At 41.8% G+C, this 19,506-nt stretch overlaps 1 protein-coding gene across 6 annotated transcripts in view; it reads left to right on the top strand.

Moving 5' to 3' along the window:
* Positions 1–19,506, top strand: part of grm8a (glutamate receptor, metabotropic 8a) — a 251,995-nt gene that overhangs the window by 94,705 nt on the left and 137,784 nt on the right. For 4 of the 6 annotated variants that reach the window (XM_084345622.1, XM_084345621.1, XM_084345623.1 and 1 more), the window contains exon 3: positions 9,050–9,266. In XM_084345622.1, coding sequence (XP_084201748.1) covers positions 9,050–9,266 — 217 coding nt within the window. Of the gene's footprint in view, positions 1–1,060; positions 1,405–9,049; positions 9,267–19,506 lie in introns of those variants that run through there. The other 2 variants (XM_084345625.1, XM_084345626.1) reach the window with 2 other exon arrangements.

The raw sequence follows: 19,506 nt of genomic DNA, 5'->3' as shown, positions 1-19,506 counted from the left end.
GCTCCATTACTGCCAGACACACACACACAGTCATGATGTGTGCATGTTGTTCCCGCCAACTATTAGATATCAATACCTACAGATGCATAACATTTATTCACATAGCTACAGCACATAATGAGTCTCCTAGATGAGGCTAAGCATAGGATTAGCTTTATGTTGGTCAGGCTCTGTTGTTCAAGGGCCAGTGTAAGTCAAAGATGCACTTCTCTGAGGTCTCTACATAAAAAGAGGAATACTAGAGTATCTTTTTAAGAGACTGGAAGCCTTTATTCCGCCTCAAATATCTTTGATTTCCCTTGGACTTTTCAAGTGGCATTTTAAAAGGTCACTTTTAGCCATTCAAAGGTTTCTTTAGCTTGAAAGTAGAGCACAGGTTGCAGACTACGTACTGTTACACTCCTTACCCTGCTCCTTTGGAGTTGGGCTGCAATTTACGATCATTTAGTCTGTTTTGCCTCCTGGCAAACTATACAGAAGTATCCGTCGTTATACTGCCAGACTACGGAGCAGCTTCTTCACAGTTCCCCAAACTGACATCTTTTGCTTCTTTCGTCCAACTAACAGTCCAAAACCCAAAGCCTCTCCAGGTGCTTTCACATCCGGTCCAGTTCGTTTGATTAGTGTTCTCAGGCATGGTTCATTCCCAGGTCTGGCTTAAAAGGTGGTCTTGAGTATGGTTCATGTGTACTCAGTTACGGTTCACAACAGGTGTGAAAGCAACTGTATCCAAAACACGGAAGTGGGCTTCAATGCTATGTGATAATGACGGAATTATTCACTTTCTTTGTGTGTGTAGTGCTCTGCTAATTTGTTTATATGGGTTTATTACATTTATTTCAGTTGGTAAAGTGTTCTGATGTGGGCCTATAAATGTATTGCTGCTGTTAATATTTTTACGGTTAATGTGGCGGATGATACCAAAATGCCCTATGTTTTGCAAGGCTTTGAACGCCTCAGGTTTCTCTTATTTGGGTTCTCATTTGTTTGGGCAGGTGTCAATCATTTTCTCTGTTATTGGGGATTAACCTGTCGGATTATTGGAGGGGCGGGGCTTAAGCGAGGGAGCTGCGGAGTGAAGCGGAAAGATGTTAAGTCCGAACAAACTGTCAAATAACTTTATGAAAAAGTATTATTTACCGTTATCAACCGGGAGTTTATGCGAGTGTTTGCTCATTTTGTTAAGAGTTTAACCGAGCGTGTTTTATAAGAGAGGGCTCATTACTGGCGCAAACGGAAGACCATGAAGGGACTCATGCTAGCGGTTAGCATCGCCAGCTGCTAATCAGGATGCGGCGGACGTTGGACATTGGACGTTGTCACGTGCTGCTGCAGGACGGAGGAGTCCGGACAGGACCGAGCCTCGGGACAGGTTTCTGGTCATGTTGCTGCTTCTTGGAAGAGGTTTAGGAGGAAATTACTGTATCGCTTTTCCGTGGTTCGGGTTTGGGTATCATGACCTGCGGTTTCAATGTAGATTTCTATATGAGCTCCAACATGCGAGACATCACTGGTACCAACTGAAACACTACAAAAACAAAAAACAAAAAAAACCTGGGGTATTTCTATTTTGAATGTTTATAATGTGTGTGTATTTCTTGGTTATGAGGTGATTCAAAACAAAGGAAAAATATATGAGCCTCAAGGTTTAGACATTAAGGATCCGTGTACGTTTCGTTAGTTTGATTTTTCCTTTAAACCGAACTGTCAGAAAAGGAAAGTAAGCTGGTAATTTGGTTTTCCGTTTCAAACCAAAAACCAAAAAACCAAAATTCAGGCTGTTTTTTTCGTTTTTTGGTTTTTGGTTTTAAAACGAAAAAACGAGGAAACCAAAATCAAATTACGGTTAAATTTTGATTGTCTTTTCGTTTTTTGATCTTAAACAGCACATTAAGGCCGATGACAGACCGGAAGAGTCTGAACTTCAAAATAAAAGCCCAGTGAATTAAGTTTTAGCCGTAGACAGTAGATGAATGGCCTATAAAAAAAATCTTCTTTGTAAATGTTGTGTTTTGAGCACATTAATACATATTCAAAGCTGTGTTTATTTTTACACATTAGCGACAAGCTCATCTTGTAGTTCATCTTCTCCTCGCTGCGCTGGGTCTCTGTCTCCGCTGCGCACGCTGTAGCGCTTCGCTTCCATTCAGTCAGATCCTTTCATGGTAACTGTTAAGTGTGGCCTAATTGGCAGCTTAGATGAGGAGATCACCTCCGCCGTGCGTAATAGTCGCGCGTAATGACAGAGGGTAGAAATTAGCATCAATAATCTTCTTTAACTATTAAATATACTAAGTGTGTGTGGAACAGAAATGGGTAAGTCACATCAAATACACAGCACAACAATTGGGGATGAGGCCAGCCAGCTCCTTTGTTCTCAAGGCAAAGGCCTCACAGGTGAGCTGGCTGCCTATAGACTCCAGACTCAATGGATGTGAGGTGGAGGGAGGTGGTTTTTTTTTTTTTTACAGAGAGGAATTATGACACTTAATCAGACTTCCACATGTGTAGTAATTAAACTGTTTAGCACAAAGTATGGATAAAAATTATGAAACTTTTCGGATGAGATGACCTTGAGGGTACGCTGCAGTGCGACACCTGCTGGTGTTTTTTGGTAAATGAACATGGATTTTAAAAGGGGAAAATAAAGGTTGTGATTGGATCTCCAGTGTGGAGAGAGGATTTACACTCAATGTCCTGTAAACATCACACTGGAACGAAGTCTGTCACTGACATAATCTTAACAATGATACTATTATGATTTGTATGCTTGCTGGCGACGGAATGAGTTTCGCAATGGGCGGACATAGGCTAGTGGGATAACTGTAGATTCATTGATAAGACTGTCAGGCACACACAAAGCCAGTAATAGCCTACACTGTTTTCGGCATATAATAATGCTGTGTGATGCTAACACTCAGTTAATGTAGCTACGAACCAACTTCCACTCCATATTTATTTAATGGACGAAGACGTCCTGAACCAGCTGTCATATCAATTTGCCGCCTGATCCACCTGTCTGTATACCTCTGTGTAGGTTCCACCATGTCATGAGACAAACATGCAAGAAGTCGCGCAGTTTATTGTGTTTAACCGGCGAAGAGCTGTCATTACGCGCGACTATTACGCACGGCGGAGGTGATCCCCTCATCTAAGGCTACACTTAACAGTTACCACTACAACTCCTGAGAGTGGTGGGACAAGAAGTCCTCTTGCCCTCTTGCGCCTGGGTGTAGCTGGGACGATCAGGACAGTAGAAAAGAACCATAAAGGGGCCGCTGCCACCTGCCAAATACGCCCGGGGTTGGAGATCTCAGGGTCGGATTGAGTCAGCACAGTCTATGGCTATAATTCAATTCATTGGGCTTTTATTTTGAAGTTCAGTGTTGTTTAAGATCAGAAGCGGGAGTGAAGCTGACCTCATCCTCTGCTTCAAAGAGGGACAGCCTGTCGGACAGTCTCTGCTCCGTGTCCGCAGCCCGGTTGGGACCGGAGACGGGCGGCAGAACGCGCTGTGAAAAAGATCTGGCTGAATGGAAGCGAAGCGCTACAGCGTGCGCAGCGGAGACAGAGACCCAGCGCAGCGAGGAGAAGATGAACTAAACGATGAGCTTGTCGCTAATGTGTAAAAATAAACACAGCTTTGAATATGTATTAAGTGCTCAAAACACAACATTTACAAAGAAGAATTGTTTTATAGGCCATTCATCTACTGTCTACGGCTAAAACTTAATTCACTGGGCTTTTATTTTGAAGTTCAGACACTTCCGGTCAGTCATCGGCCTTAATGTGCTGTTTAAGATCAAAAAACGAAAAGACAATCAACATTTAACCGTAATTTGATTTTGGTTTCCTCGTTTTTTCGTTTTAAAACCAAAAACCAAAAAACGAAAAAACCAGCCTGAATTTTGGTTTTTTGGTTTTTTGTTTGAAACGGAAAACCAAATTACCAGCTTACTTTCGTTTTCTGACAGTTCGGTTTAAAGGAAAAATCAAACTAACGAAACGTACACGGACCATTAAAACTTTTTATTATTGCTAAATCCGTATTTGAAGGTGTTTTTCATGCTGATCATGTTGATTTTGAATGTGAGCTATAGTTATGGTAAAAGTAAACTACATGGGAAAATTAATTTTCAATAACAGTAAAGTTGCAATCAATAAACTAACCAGGCCTCTCTGCAATTTAACCAGAGTCATTTTCAAGGTGTGTTAATTATTGTAAAACATCCCAAATTATAAATTACCAATTCGCTCCCATGCAGTCTGATACTTAAAAGGGGTATTCATGAAAATCCTAAAACAGAGTTGAGTGAGAGGGCTACATGTGTATATTGGCGGATCGATATGATTTTCATAATAGTTGATGATTAATTTTCTTTTGATTGATCGACTAGTTGTTGCAGCTCTCCTCCGACACATTTCCAGTGCTCTTCAGCATCATTTGTTTGATATTGTTCCCATGTTTTGGACGTGTCCTTCTTGCTTCCTCTGTAAAAATAGATTAAAACTCCAAAAAGGGATTTTCCTCCATTGGCCTCGGCCAGAAAGACTAGCACAAAGAAGCCACTGTCCCTGATCATTAGGTCTCTTAAGGTCCAAATCCGGCTGTTAGTTATCTGTTCAGCTCCCCAGTGGGACTCAGCCTGATCTATAGTGAGGGATGAAACTGTTCCCCACTATCGCCAAATCCATTAAGGAATAGAGTGGGAAGACATGACTGTCTATAGTTGGTAGGAGTTTGAGGATATTGCTCTAAATTGGTTTCACTTCCCCGGTGAGTTCAAAAACATTGGCGACAAACATGATTGTCTATTAAAAGCACAACTTAAGAAAAGTTTGAGTCTAACGTGTTTTCCATCACTCAGAAAAATGAGACTTCATCAGCTAACTGGTGTGCATTGATTGTTGTCATGGAGGGAAAACATATTAGTCTGTGCTTTCTCGATAGTCTTTGCTTGGAGGGGGAATTCAGTTCAATTAAGAATTAATCTCTGTTTTTCTATAGCCAAGGGAAGTCTGTTCTATGTTTTTATCGTGATCAATTTTCTATGTAAGCAAAAGAATAAAGATTTAATATGTTAGCGGGATCGGCCAAATTGGCGTTCAGTGGCAGTCTTGAGACATGAGACAGATGGGCTTGTGTTTCTTGTTTGCCCGAGAAGAGTTTGGGCTTCTCAGGAGGTTTAGTGGAGAGGTAAAGGGACTAAGTGCTAAGAATAGTTCAAGAGGGTGAACACTGCAGTGCTGTCAGCCTTTAGGTTTTCATGCATTGTAATCCGGAGAACTTTGGCAACAGAGGATCAAAGACTCAACATGTCCTCATTATTGAACAGCACTGAAAGCAGAAAGGCTCTGAAATGCTGTGTTTGTGTTTTATAACAGTTTAGTTGGTTGAATTTCACAAATAAATGCATCTACAATAAATATATCTTAACATTTGTTTATTATACAGATTCAAAATGATTAACCAAACACTTTCCACTCCCCCAAATTTTGGGACTTCTGTGTTTGAGGACCATAAACACCAGCTGTAGCATGTCAGCACACTAACATTTACTAATTGACAATAAACACAAAGCACAGCTGAGGCTAAAAGGAATGCAAAAACTTTGTAGGTATATGGTCATAAACTAAAATATTGAACAAATTGATATTGTAACCTGATGATGGCGCTAGATGAGAAGTTAAAGGTCATATTAATAACATTTGATGTAGACAAATAATAATAAAAAATCCACAGAGCTTGTAGAAAGTTGGAAAATCTCTTTTCCTTAAGGACATTATTATGATTGTGGATTAATAATTAAAAAAATATTGTTTGGGTCCAAATGTTTTTTCTGTTTTTGTGTCTGTAAGAATTCTGACTGTTGGTTCTCCTCACTGACATTGCCATCCCTAGAGCAACGATGCTAGCATGGTTTTCAAGAAGGTCCGAATGAGTTTTGAATAAGACGGTTATAGTGCAACATGCAAATTGACCTCACCTCATTGATAAGTGAAAAAGTGTATCTAGTGCTAATTGATGGTGCACATTTAACAGCACACACTTTCCCTTTTTATACACACTTCCATCCCCCACCCCCTCACACACATATTTATTAGAGCAAATGGAATTAGGGGGATTGGAGGTATAATCTTCTTCCCTGGTGATGTGGGGGAACCAAGCTGTTAATTTCCCGCCTCTAACTAAAACTCAAAAACTGTTTGCTTTGAGAAAAAGGCTGAAGATAGTTTTAACTCACAGCACATGAATGATTTGTAACTCTCAATAGTCACATGTCATAAGATGTGCTCGGTTGTCGCAGGTTCCTATGTGTGTGGATGTGTGAGTAGAGAACTATCTGGAGGAATCTTCATTTTTAGAAAGCACAGGTGTGGGTGTGGGAGACAGTACTGGGTCTGTGCCTGCAGCAGACAATATTGGATGTCTATGAATCTTTATGCTCTCTCCCTCTCTGTTTTTGTTTCTCTCTGCCTTTCCTCCTCTTACTCAGTAATGACTCGGAGAAATATGACAAGAGGATGACTGTGTGCTGTGCACAAGTGTGTGTTTGTGTCTGCGTACGTCTCAGTTTCCCAGCTTCCCAGCTGTAGAGCGAAATAACAAAAGATCAAAGTACCAGGTTTGGTCCAGGTCACAGGGTTACTTTCGCATTGCTGTTGTAAACAGACAAATATCTCATATTCCCGCAGCCATGCTTTCATTTCTCTTTGAAATGGATATTCTCTTATTTAAATGCACATAGAGAGTAAAAGGACAAGTGAAACAGAGGAGCCACACACACAAATACACATTAATGCACCTATATACACTGCAGATCCGAAAAACAGTTGTTTTACCAATAGTTTCCATCTGCTGGCCCTTGCTTTGATTTTTTTCTTGCTTTTCATTTGTTCATCTCCATCCTCTATGAATTATACATACGCATCCTGAAGTTTATGAAAGTTTCCAATTGTGTTCCCCCGGCAGCAAGGACCAATAACAGCGCTCAGTGTCCCAAATGTGAACTCCCACCAAGTTCACTGCAAGTAACGGAGGATTATTAAACAGGGAAAACAGAAAAACAAAAAGAACAAAACAGTTTTGATCCAAAATTAGATATCCAACCACTAAAAAAAGAAACGAGACTCCGTGGACTCAGTGGTGTGCATTGATCGCTGTCATGGAAGAAAAACATATTAGCTGTTTGAACTTTCAATACTCAGTGCTGGAGGAGGTGAACGAATACCGCTCAGGTTAAGAATTCATTTTTCGTTATTGCTGCGGTCCAAGAAAGTCAAATACATATTTGCTTTTTGGTAAACAAGCTCCTTCAGGGCTGTTTTCCTCTTGCTTGCTGCAGTGCTTCAGCACCACCGAAGAAAAAGATCCTGCAAAGATCCCTGACCTTTAAAAATGGCAAAGACAGGTGTAGGTGCGGTGTGGCAGGGACTTTTCAGATGACACTCAAAGGGAGTAAGACAGTGAGTGATGGGCTTTAGAAACATTCCAGTCACACACACACACACACACACACACACACACACACACACACACACACACACTGTCCATCTTAAATCCCTTCTTGCAGTACCAACGGGATTTGCTGTGTTCAGCAATTGTAGACATTTATAATTGTGTGTGTGTGTGGGGGGGCATGTGGTTGTGTCTCAGAGACAGACAGCTGACACACCTTATGTTTTGGTTTAGATTGGTAGGTACGTCTTAGTACCAATGAATGCCAATGAGACGTCTGTCCAACAGCAGTGTGTGTGTGTGTGTGTGTGTGTGTGTGTGTGTGTTGGCAAGTACAGGGTCTTCCCTTGCTGTCCCCCTCTGTCTGGGGAAGAATCAATCTGCCTGTCAGCCATCTAACACCTCCCGCCTGTTACGCTACCTATCACGAGCCATACCTCTGTGTGTGTTTGTGTGTGTGTCCTGTCATTCTGTCAACCTCTGTCTCTCCGTCCTCCCTCCTGCCTGTTGTGCTTTTTGTCTGTCTGTCCTCCCTTCTGGCCCCAGCTGTCTCTTTTGCGTCTGTCTTTCAGCGTCAAATCGTCTTCACCGTGACGCCAACGCTGAAAAACGACATTCACTCCACATTCTGATTCCGAATCATTTGCCAATCATCTTTTGCTTCTCCCCCACCTTACCTGTTCAATCCCAAATCGCTTGTTTGCCTCATCCCTGGGCCAACGGTTAGTTTGCAGCGCTGCAGCTGAATTTTAACATTCGTGATGACAACTTCTCTGCTCACATCGCAGAGAATTATTAATCACTGCGATCCCGCAGGGAGTGTGAAGCGTTTATAACTCTTTTCTACATATACATCCCATAAAAATATGCACGAAGGCGTAAAAAAGATGAGAATTATCTCTGCCTAACTCACTTTTTTATTTAGAGAAAGGATTATTTCTTTGCTGGTGGGCAAAGAAATTGATTGGGATGATAAATATGACATGAAATGAACCATAACTTTAAAAAACACGCAGTCCTCCCACAGTGCTTAATTTGTAAATCAGGAGGTCCTGGAAGACGGAGAGAGCGTTGCTCGGGTGGGATGGGGGAGAGAAAATGTCATGGGACGCCTCCAAAATCCACAGTGCCTGGAGTACATTGGACCCTAACCCTAATGCCTAGGCGCTAGCTATTAAAACAAAACAAAACTAAGACTGTCATCACAAATAAAACATTACTTATACCCTTTCATAATAATCACTTAAAATCAGCAGGGGGGTGCAGAGAAACAGCTTTTTACAGTTGGCAGTGCTTATTAGTATGATAGACAATGACATGGTTAAAGGTGCCAGTCCTAACCCTTGCTCTAACCCTGACCCTGTCCCGGTGGGATCTGCCACAAATTATGCTTTTTCCTTTTACCTTTACACATTTTAATTTCTAGACTTTACACTCCAATTTACAACTTAACGGTTTACACTTTACACCGTTTTGCCTCCCCACCATGTCAATCATTTAATCAACAAGCTGCATTTAAGCACAGATCCTCCACTTTTTCATCCATTTTACAATGTCTAACCCTTTCCTCTCTTCCCTTCTCTTGTCCAGATCCCCCAGATCAGCTACGCCTCCACGGCGCCAGAATTGAGCGACAACACCCGCTACGACTTCTTCTCCCGTGTGGTGCCGCCGGACTCCTACCAGGCCCAGGCCATGATGGACATTGTCACGGCTATGGAGTGGAACTACGTGTCCACGCTAGCCTCAGAGGGCAACTATGGAGAGAGCGGCGTGGAGGCCTTCGTCCAGATCTCCAGGGAAACTGGTAGGAGCTCTGTTCTCTTCCATTTTGATTTTAGCTCATCGCTGCAGTCAGATTGTTGATCGTGATTTATGGATGTCACCTGGTTTGCCATTGAAGTGTAGACAAGTGGTTGTCAAGATGGGGCTCCTGGGAAATCGTCAATAAAATGAGGACTACTTGCTTGCGAAGATTGATATCTGTAACTTTAGTCTGCACTTTTACCTCTGTGTGAAGTTTACAAGTCTTGCCTTCTGCTGTGAGTCATACTTTCACAGCACGTTCGGTGGTCTGTCACTCCAGCGTAGGTTATGATTTGAATGGATTTAGAGAGAGCTGAGCCAAAGACTACACTGTTGTTTAAATCTCTCAGGGAAACCCGAGAGAAAATTCACTCTTCGGGTAAATTGCAGGCTTTGGATTGCCGACTGTGGCGAGACAGAGAGTAATCGAAGCAAGCATTTGATGGACAAGTACAGCTGTCTTCTTATCTTTCCTTTTGGCTGTACGTGTATGTAGTTTTTAACAATGGCTCTCGTATGAGCATGGAGTCGCTGTCAAAAAAAGTTTGCTGTCGTGCGTAACGTTCCAGGGAATTAGCTGGATATGCTCCGTCAAATCTAATTAAACAAAGAATAAGTAGATAGCACTTGTAAGTATATCTTGGAGATGTACGGGAGGGTGACAAATTAGACACAAGATTAAGTGTCTTAATAAAGTGTTGGGCCTCATGTGCACCATGATTCTACAGGTCTCTGCAACTTAATTCCGTATGATATTATCTCATTTGGAGTTTGATGATGACGATGGAGAATGATGGATTACTTACTGATGAGGCGATGTTCATAGGTCTGTAAGAAGATGGATACGTGACATCGAAAGACTTTGAAAGGTTGTATCTTTCTAAAACCAAAAACACAAGAACACAATTTTGAATTTCTTTGCCCTCGAGAGCCCCCCCACTCAGGACCAACATCTACTGTTGCCCCTTTTCCATCAACAAGGAACAGCTCCAGTAGCACACATACTGTACATCTTGCAGACGTTGGCAGGAGTTACGTTGGAAAGACATAGTATGGGGAGCGTTTGCTTATTGGGAAGATGTTGGCGAGACTTCCAAAGAAACATATTCATTGGGCAAACGTCTGTGAGACATATGTGTGCTATATGGGAGGTTCGATTCTGGTTTGTGCACCTAATGTTGAACTTGTCGGCGCATTTCAACTAGATATAAATGTTTTCGGAACCTGAAAAGCTGGTCCCCCAAAAATGGCAGATTTTCCTCTATCTGAAGTGTGAACCAAAGTTGGCGTGTCATCTTCTACAGGTCATTGTACATTGTGCAAAGCCCTCCATTGATGTCTCATCCTTGATAACAATGGTTCTGCTCAAAACTTGTGGAAAACGTGGGCTGATTTGCAAAATTGACACAAATAAGTATGTTTGTCTATCCACATAAGTCCTTGCCCTGATGATACCTAGCATGAATTAGGGGCACGACTTCCTTGAAGATCTAGGTTGGCGACTTAGATGAGCGAATACTACAACCGCTATTATTATTGCTTAACCCACTTAGCTATCCACTTTAAAGTATTATGATACTTTGTTACTTACGCTAGTTAGCTAGTGATGTGATACTTCCACCCATATCGCCCATAAATGTTCCCCTGTAACCTCCCATTAGTGAACTCCCCTAGAAACCTGTGGATAGAAAACATCCAGCAGGATTTTTGTTAGAATGAAAAAAGAGTTTTATTTATAGTACTGTACCATTTTACGAGGATGTAATTACCAAGCACTCGCACATCAACTGTTGTGAATGCAATTTATTTTCCCTGGGCCATCTTTACCATCAGTCATTTACCACTATGATCACTATCAAATGCCAACCATTAAACCATTCAGTGGCCCCTGCTGTACTCAATGGAAGCATTTGCATTGATTTTTTTCCACTCATGTACTCATTACTTGATTGTTCTGTAATTTCTCACCTATCACACACGTGTCAATAGTAAAATTAAGTAAATTTCACACTCTCACTCCTTCATTAGGTCCTGGCAAGAGAGATGAGGGTAAATTACATTAGAGTAAATGAGCATCACAGAGATGCAGAGGGGGAGGGGAACACAGAGATGGATCACTCGTCTGCTTTGATGTGAGACTTAAAAGCAACGGTCCCTGTGGTCCTCAGAGCATCGAGTTTGGGTGAACGCTGCCTCAAATCAGTTTGTGAAATCCTCCAAGTGATGTTGACAGATCAAAATGCTGTCGGTTTCCCTGTTTACGCCTCAAATGTTTATAGAAAACACGTCACGTTGGATGTTGACAAATATTTACAGACTGACAGGACTAAGGACACGTAAAGGATCCATTTGAGAGAGTATCAGTTGAGATGTTTATATTATCCCTTGACTCGGGTCTTTCCCTCTGCTGCTTTTTCTGCATTGTTTGCGCGCTGCTTAGGAGATGACAGCTCCGTGTACGTCTATCTGTCCATCTCTGTCTCTGAACGTGTTTGGAGCCGGCTCGCTCAGGGCCGCAGGCTGTGGCAGTCAGCACATAGATGTTTACTGTGGTGTCAGATCGGTGTGTGTGCCACTGTAAAGGGTAAAGCAGTCCTCAGCAATGTGTGTATGGGAGTCAGCACATCGTGCATACCCTTGCCCTCTACGTGTGTGTGTTTGAGAGGGCTACATGCTGTGACAGCAGTCAGTCAGTTTACTCTGCGGCTCTGCAGATGTGAACAGAACCAAGAAGATGAAGGGATTGCAAGCAGGAAAAAAAACAAAAAACGAGGGTGAAGAAGAGGGAGAGTTCAAAGTGTGTGTGTGTGTGTGTGTGAGAGAGAGAGAGAGAGAGAGAGCTATAGTTGTGAATCAAGCTGAGGAGCAGAATATACCAGGAAAGACACAATAGGACAAGGAAGTGAAAACAGCGATGGAATAATGATAGGGGTTCTAATATAGATGCAGAGCACTCCCTGCCACTGCGAACACAAACACACATAGATGCTGTGTATATATAGATGCTTCCTCACCCTCACTCACACACACACACACACACACACACACAGACATTTATAAAGTGACACAGGTGGACGTCTTTAGAGACACACACACACACAGAGCCACAGGGAATTTCTGGGTGATTATTTTGTGATTGCAGTGTAATGATTGCAGCTTACAAGGCACTCTGCATACTGATACCAAACATCCATATTAATTGGTGCGTAATCGTTCACCGATGATTCTTGACAATGTGTGCGTGCGTGCGTGCATGCATACATATTAATCAGCAAAAAGTTTCAGAGTAGGTGCTCAAGTCTTGTTAGCATAAGTCAGAGGTTAGAGACTGTGTGTGCTTCTACGGTACTAAAGTAGTTTAATTCGGCCCAGTCACGCCTCTTTGTACTCCTCTTGTGTCTTTTCTTATTTAACACATTGAGGAAGTTAAATATTTACTTCTTCAATACACATTTGAAATGGAATATGTCCTACTTTTGTTTGCTGCTCCACAGCTGCTGTGTTCCTCAGCTCCCAGGAGGAGTTATGTAGAACTGTAACTCTGAACAACTAATTTTTCAGCCCGGTCTGCAAGGCAGTCAGCAAAATGCTTTTGTTTCAGAGGGACTGCTTCCAGGAAAACTTGAAATAACTTTAGATTGAAGGTTGGAGCAAAAATGGGTGCAATGCAAATGCTTTAAACCATTTGCAACCAATACGTGCAAAAGAGTGGTTTTAGATGGAAAATTAGTTTTTGATAATTAGGTATAATTAGAAATGAAAATGACTAAAGGCCTGTGAGTTTTGGTTCCTGTTGAAGTTTAATGTTGGATAAGCTGCTAACAAATGCCCCTGTAAGCAGGGCTTTGGTGATATGCAGGCGAAAACATGTCAGACATCTGTTAAAACAGGAAATAGAGCCATGTCAGGACTGGCAATGCAGCTTGGTCCACCACTGTGGACCCTACTGAAATGTATTGATTGTATTGGGTGGATAGCCATGAAACGTTTCATGGTCCCCAGAGGATGAAGCCCATTGATTCTCTGACTTTCTCTCTAGCACCGTGACCAGTTTCTCAACAATTTGTCAATGATGATATGGTCCCAAGAGAATCAATCCTAATGACTCAATCATCATGAGACATTCAAGTTTGCCTTGTGATAAATTTTAAGGTTGTAAAAATTGTAATTCCTCCTGTACTTTTGTTTATGACCAAATACTGGAAAAAACTAATGACATTTCCATCAGGCTGTACTGTACTTTTTGTTTAGCGTTAATTAGCAAATGTTGGATATCATGCTTAACTTATCTGGTATCTTTTATCTGGTAAACATCATATATAGTGAACCTCAGCATGATATCATTGTCATTTTGAGCCTGTTAACATGCTAACACAGCCTCACAAAGCTAGCCTGGTTAGCTTGACTCTTAGTCCTTTTAACACATCAATATGACATATGATTGTTGTTTCAATGGGATTTTTCATGACAGTGTTTCAACATGTGCATGTACTGTATGTAGGAAGATCTCCTGAACATATATCTTGGCAAAAGTTGTAGAAAAGCAGCTGAAAACAGAAACTGTTGACAAGCACTTCAGCATGAAACGTCTGTATTGAATATTTCCCTTGTTTAAGTGATGAAGTTTCATTAAAGCTGCAACTTTTATTTTATTCTTCTTAATTCATCCCACGTTTATCCAGCAGTCTGTTTTATAAAACATTTTTTCTTTCCTAGTTTGCTCAAGCATGCCTACTATCCTGAAATATATTCGCCGTGACTTTTACAGCGTATGCAGCCTGTGTGTTGTCACCCCCAGCCATGGCTTTCCAGTCATGCAGAACTAGTAACGGACACAGCTCAGTGAGCATGGGGCCGAACGTGTTTACTCATCATTAGTAAGTGTTCACAAACCGGGTGCATAATGCTACGTTTTTGCTTATGTACACAATAAACTGATGTAGCCCTCCGATCAAAGGTTAATGAACAAATAATTGCATAAAGGCCAACTTGAGGGAGATTTATTGGGGAGTTGTTTCAAAGGTCATAGAGTGAGGCAGCGCTCCATTTGCAGTGGTAAAATGTGCATCATATCATATTGAAGAGATTATTAGCAATGAGAAGCTGAATCTCCATTGAAGAAAAAGTGCTAAATCAGTATATGTTGATGAAGGTTCTCAGTCATCCAGGTCATGGTAATTCTAAGTGGACAGAAGGAGACCTTAACGACTCTGTAAGGACACTCCCACACAGAGTTCAAAACCCTGCAACTCCCCTCCAGTTAGTTAGAACTGAAGGAGCCTCTTGGATGGGAGGTGGAACATCTTCAAGAAACTGAAACACATCCAGTTGCCTATGATACAGCACCTAGGACTAAATTAGTACAGTAGACAATTGTGTCCAGACCTGGTAGTGTTTCATTTGGAAGCTCCACAAAACAGGTGCTCCATTCCAGGTCTTCCAGCTGAAGGGCAGCCTCTCCACTCACACCGCCACCCTGCTGCTAACCCTGGCTGTGGAAATCACAGCATATGGCGGCGAGTCTCGCCTAGCCAAGGGACACCAGCCTCCAATATCGAGCTGTGTTAGGGCGCATATGGATCGCTGTACTATAAAACAGGAAGCGGCGGCGTACTTACTGAAGACAAGGGGATCTTTTAAATCAAGTCACGGCCGTTTCTCCTTCCAGTACCCTTCCTCACCTCCTCGTGGAATCCATCTGGGATTAAAACTACCACATCTACATTCAAACACACAGGCAGAGGGAGAGAGAGTGTGTGTGTGTGTGTGTGTGTGTGTGTGTGTGTGTGTGTGTGTGTGTGTGTGTGTGTGTGTGTGTGTGTGTGTGTGTGTGTGTGTGTGTGTGTGTGTGTGTGTGTGTGTGTGTGTGTGTGTGTGTGTGTGTGTGTGTGTGTGTGTGTGTGTGTGTGTGTGTGTGTGTGTGTGTGTGTGTGCGTGCGCGCGCGCGCGAGAGAGAGAGAGAGAGAGAGAGAGAGAGAGAGAGAGAGAGAGAGAGAGAGAGAGAGAGAGAGAGAGAGAGAGAGAGAGAGAGAGAGAGAGAGAGAGAGAGAGAGAGAGAGAGAGAGAGAGAAGGGGACTTTTTGTCAATGAGAGAGGCTGTGGGTTGAATTTGTATGTCTTTGTGTGTGTGTGTGTGTGTGTGTGTGTGTGTGTGTGTGGATGAATTCACCGGCACAGAACAGTCACCTCCCCCTGACACCGGCCCGCTCTGCACAAGCTCTAGAAGGCAGCAATGAAGAAGGGAGGAAAATGAGCAGGAGAGAGAAAAGGGCTGAGAGAAAATAATTAAACGTTTATCTCCAGATTCATTTAATTAGTTCTCTGGCTCTAAACTAATCTTCCGCCTTTTTGCTTAGCTTTGCCTCTTTAGTTCTCTTTCAGTCCACTCGTGCCCTCCACAAAGGAGTTGCTGCTTATCCAAGTCTTGCTACTAGCTTATGTTGTTTTATTCAGGCAAGAAGAATCATACGTTTTAATTGAAATGCATTGTGACGCATATTGTGCATAATATGTGTCTCTGTATAGGCATGTGTGCAGTACTCTTGTTGGAAAATCACTTGGCTTGCATTGTTATAGAAATTGTAGCATTATTCATGATGATGATTTAGTGACTGTTCCGCACACTTGCAGCACCATTCTCACATCATGATCATAATGATCTTAGGAAATTAATTTGATTATGCTACTTAACAACATGCATTATAAATATAATGATACTTCATGATACAATGAAGTGTAATACGTGTAATTAAAGAACTTAAAGTGCTGAGACACAAAGAGATTAATGTGTTTTACATGTATGAATTCTCAAATATATCACACAGTGACTACAGTCATTACACTGAGCACAAAGTTCACTTAACACACACACGCCCAAAGCCTCACAAAGACACTGATAAATGCTCAAGAAGAAGCACTTCAAGGCACACAAACACTCTCAAACTCACACTCAACTGATGTGTGTCCCTCTGGTCGATTTAGCTCTCTCTTCCTCGTCCTTGATTATACTCCCCTCACAACTTAAGACTGATGCTATTCACCACCACGCGCACATACACGCGTGGGGAGCGCCAACATCAACCCATCCAATTGTAACTAATTACACCAGCCATGGTTTCCATCTCAATGTGAAGCTGTCTTTGTTGTTATACTTCTGAAAGGCCCCAAAGTCTCAGTCGCTTGTTGATTTGTTTCTGCTGTTGATTTGCGGTCTGCTTGTCCTTAGTATTTAAAAAATCTTTTGTAAATGTATTTGTATCTGTCCTCGCCAGAAATTTGGCTGCATAGGTTGTCCGTGCAAGCAGCTTAGTACGACCAATATTTACTTTTATTGATTGGCGGCGACCTCTAGTGATCCTCTAGAGGAGGATAGGGTTGGTGGTTGGGATAAAACAAGCATAGGATTTTTACTCAGGCAAACTCATTGTTTTTTCTTAACGTACATAACTTACTCAAACTGTCATGTACGCAACATATGTTTTTTTTCATTACTATTGCGACCCAAACCATGATCTTTTCCTAAACCTAACCAGGTAGTTTTCATGCCTAATCCTAACCAAACTTTCACGAAGTTAACCACATGACATCTTCCGGTTTGCCTGTCATTGGTACTCTCCAACAGTCATTATGTTGTAGTATCCGTGTTGTTCATAGATGTCATTGTGGGACTCATTGGCGATTGACCATTCAGTTGTTAAGGTAAGATGATACATTGTTTAGGGCTGTAACTGATGATTATTTTCATGATTGATTGATTAATCTTAACAGTCAATTGACATATAATTTGGTGTAAAAAATATAAAAAAGGGCGGCTGCAGTTCAACTGCCATTTTTGTGGTGACCAAAACCAAGATGTTTTCCAAACCCTGACCAAGTGGTTTTTGTGCCTAAACCTGAGCAGAGCATAAGTACGCTGTTGTGCCAAGACAGGAAATAGAGAATTGAACCAAACAAATGTAAAGTAAGTTTGAACTTATCTGTGGTTTTTGCAGAAACATACTTGGCTAACATTTTTTCTGGCATCTGGGTTGCCCAATTGCTTCTTTTGTCCAAGTAACAGTCGCAAACCCAAATATTCTTCATTTATAATCATGAATGACAAAGAAAAGCAGCAAGTCCCTTCATATAAGAGCTTGAACCAGCAGATGTTTGACATTTCATTTAAAAAATGACTAAACAACTAATCAACATCAAAATAGTTGGCAACTAATTTTCTCTTGATTGGCTGATTGATTAATCGACTAATTGATGCATCTCTACTGTTGTTGTGTGTATCTCTGTGTAGTTTTCTACAGGGTGAATACATTGACAGCATTACTGTTTCTTGTATACTTATTTGCTTTCCTCGTCTTGCTGAAAATAGCTTGTGTGTATTTTTCTCTACACCATAAATTATCTCAATGAGGTCATTAACAGCTCTCTCAGTCTCAAGACTCTATTATGATCTGGCTGATGTTAGCCTTATGTTGCCAATCTCTCACCTGGGTGGAATTGACAATATCTATTAGGAGTTAACAGCCGTCTGCGGATGGCATTAGTATTGCCAGAGGACATCTCGAGATGGTAATTATTACCTGAGCAGCTCTGTGAATTTCCTCCCATCTAGCTGAAACAGCCATTTTTAGCAATTTTCCCCTGTCGGCGCGATATAAAGTCCAGCAGAAATTACCTACTGATTCCAGGAAAACTCTGGGGTTTGCCTGCGATGCCTTTTCAACCACCTCTGTATTTTCAGCCGCGTCTCAGTGATTACTGGTGGAAGGGAATTGAAGGAATAATTAGATTTGCCTACAAAGCCGTTTTTGCTGATGTGCGGTATATTACACAGCTGATTTCGTGGCCTTGTAGCTAGAGACATAAATTTGTCTTGTTTGAGCAGAATCATATTGGCAAGTTTAAGTTTTCAGAGTGCACTGATGGGCAACAAAAGCTCAGTTACAGTGTGAAAGGACGGTGCTACACATAGTGCAGACTGTACATGCTTTTACACAAAGTTGCCATGGTGAAATGTGCTGTAATACCTCTACTGTGCTCACAATTTGATGCATAGTGTCTGTTTCAGCTCCAGTGATTTTCTTGACAGAGGTGAGAACTCCTCATATTCCCTTATGTCAGAGCGATAGAGAGCAGACAGACGTACAGATAGAGAGAGAGCAATAGGGTATTGGTGTATGTGTGTGTGAATGTGTGTGTGTGCCCTCTATTTTCTGTCCCTACTTGGCCTCTCAGAGTCCACCCAGAGATCGGGGAGAGAAAGAAGCTCAGCCAGTTGCTGCTAAGCCCCAAAAGTAATTTCAGCAATATTACTGCACCGCTCAGTACACATAGGTGTGTGTTTATCTGCGTATTTGTGTGCGTGTGCGTGTGCATGTCCCGGATCGTGCGTGTTTGTGCAGCTTACATCGGCCAAGGTGTACGTGTGTTTTTTCGCTGTGATTTTCGGGACGCGTGTTTGTTTATGTGCGTATACAAGTAAGCTTATGCGAAAGAAGTGTGTGTGTCGGTGTGTGTTTTGATGCGGGAGTGTGTGTTTTCAGGGAGCCGGAATCCGCCTGCACGACTTAAAAGCACTTTGAAGCCTCTTCACCGTTCTGCTCCAGTAACTTAAGGTGTTTTCTCTTTACTTCCTCGTCTCTCTTTTTTTATTTCAATTTTTCATCTCCGGCTGAAGAAGGGCATTGGGGTCACAGTTAAAAGAAACGATGAGCACCGATGTTGCCTGCACACTGCAAAAAAATAATACTTGTTTGACTCGAAAACCTCAAGGTGCTTTAAGAGTGCCATCCCAGAGCTACTATGATGCATGTGACCAGAGATGAGTATATTGTGAACTGGTTAAGAAAGAAAGAACAATGTACCTTCTAATGGATAACACACTAAGTGGACACAGATCATGTATCTGATCGGATCATGACAGGATATATGTAGACAAATATAACTTTACTCACTCTCATTCCAATGCAATCCTCTTTCATTCTGTTAAAAAAAGCAGTTTCACCATAATAAACAGTGTCACTTGGATGATTTTGGGAAAAGGCTTAGCGTAGCTTACCGGTTTTAAGCTGGAAGCATCATTTGTAGGAAATTAGATTTACAGTCGGCGATCAAAGCAGATTTCAACTTTGATGTTGTCAGCCTCTCGTGATCACATCCGAGCTATTGTATGCTGATGCAAAAACGCAGCGAAAATTAGACTCCTTATTTCCACTCAGCAAACAAATGGAGAAATGCATGGATGAGCT

The sequence above is a fragment of the Pagrus pagrus genome (assembly GCF_965226575.1).
Source record: "Pagrus pagrus genome assembly, chromosome: 23".
Lineage (NCBI taxonomy): Eukaryota > Metazoa > Chordata > Actinopteri > Spariformes > Sparidae > Pagrus > Pagrus pagrus.
Note: the sequence above shows the minus strand (reverse complement) of the source record. Positions and strands in the feature narration are given on the sequence as shown.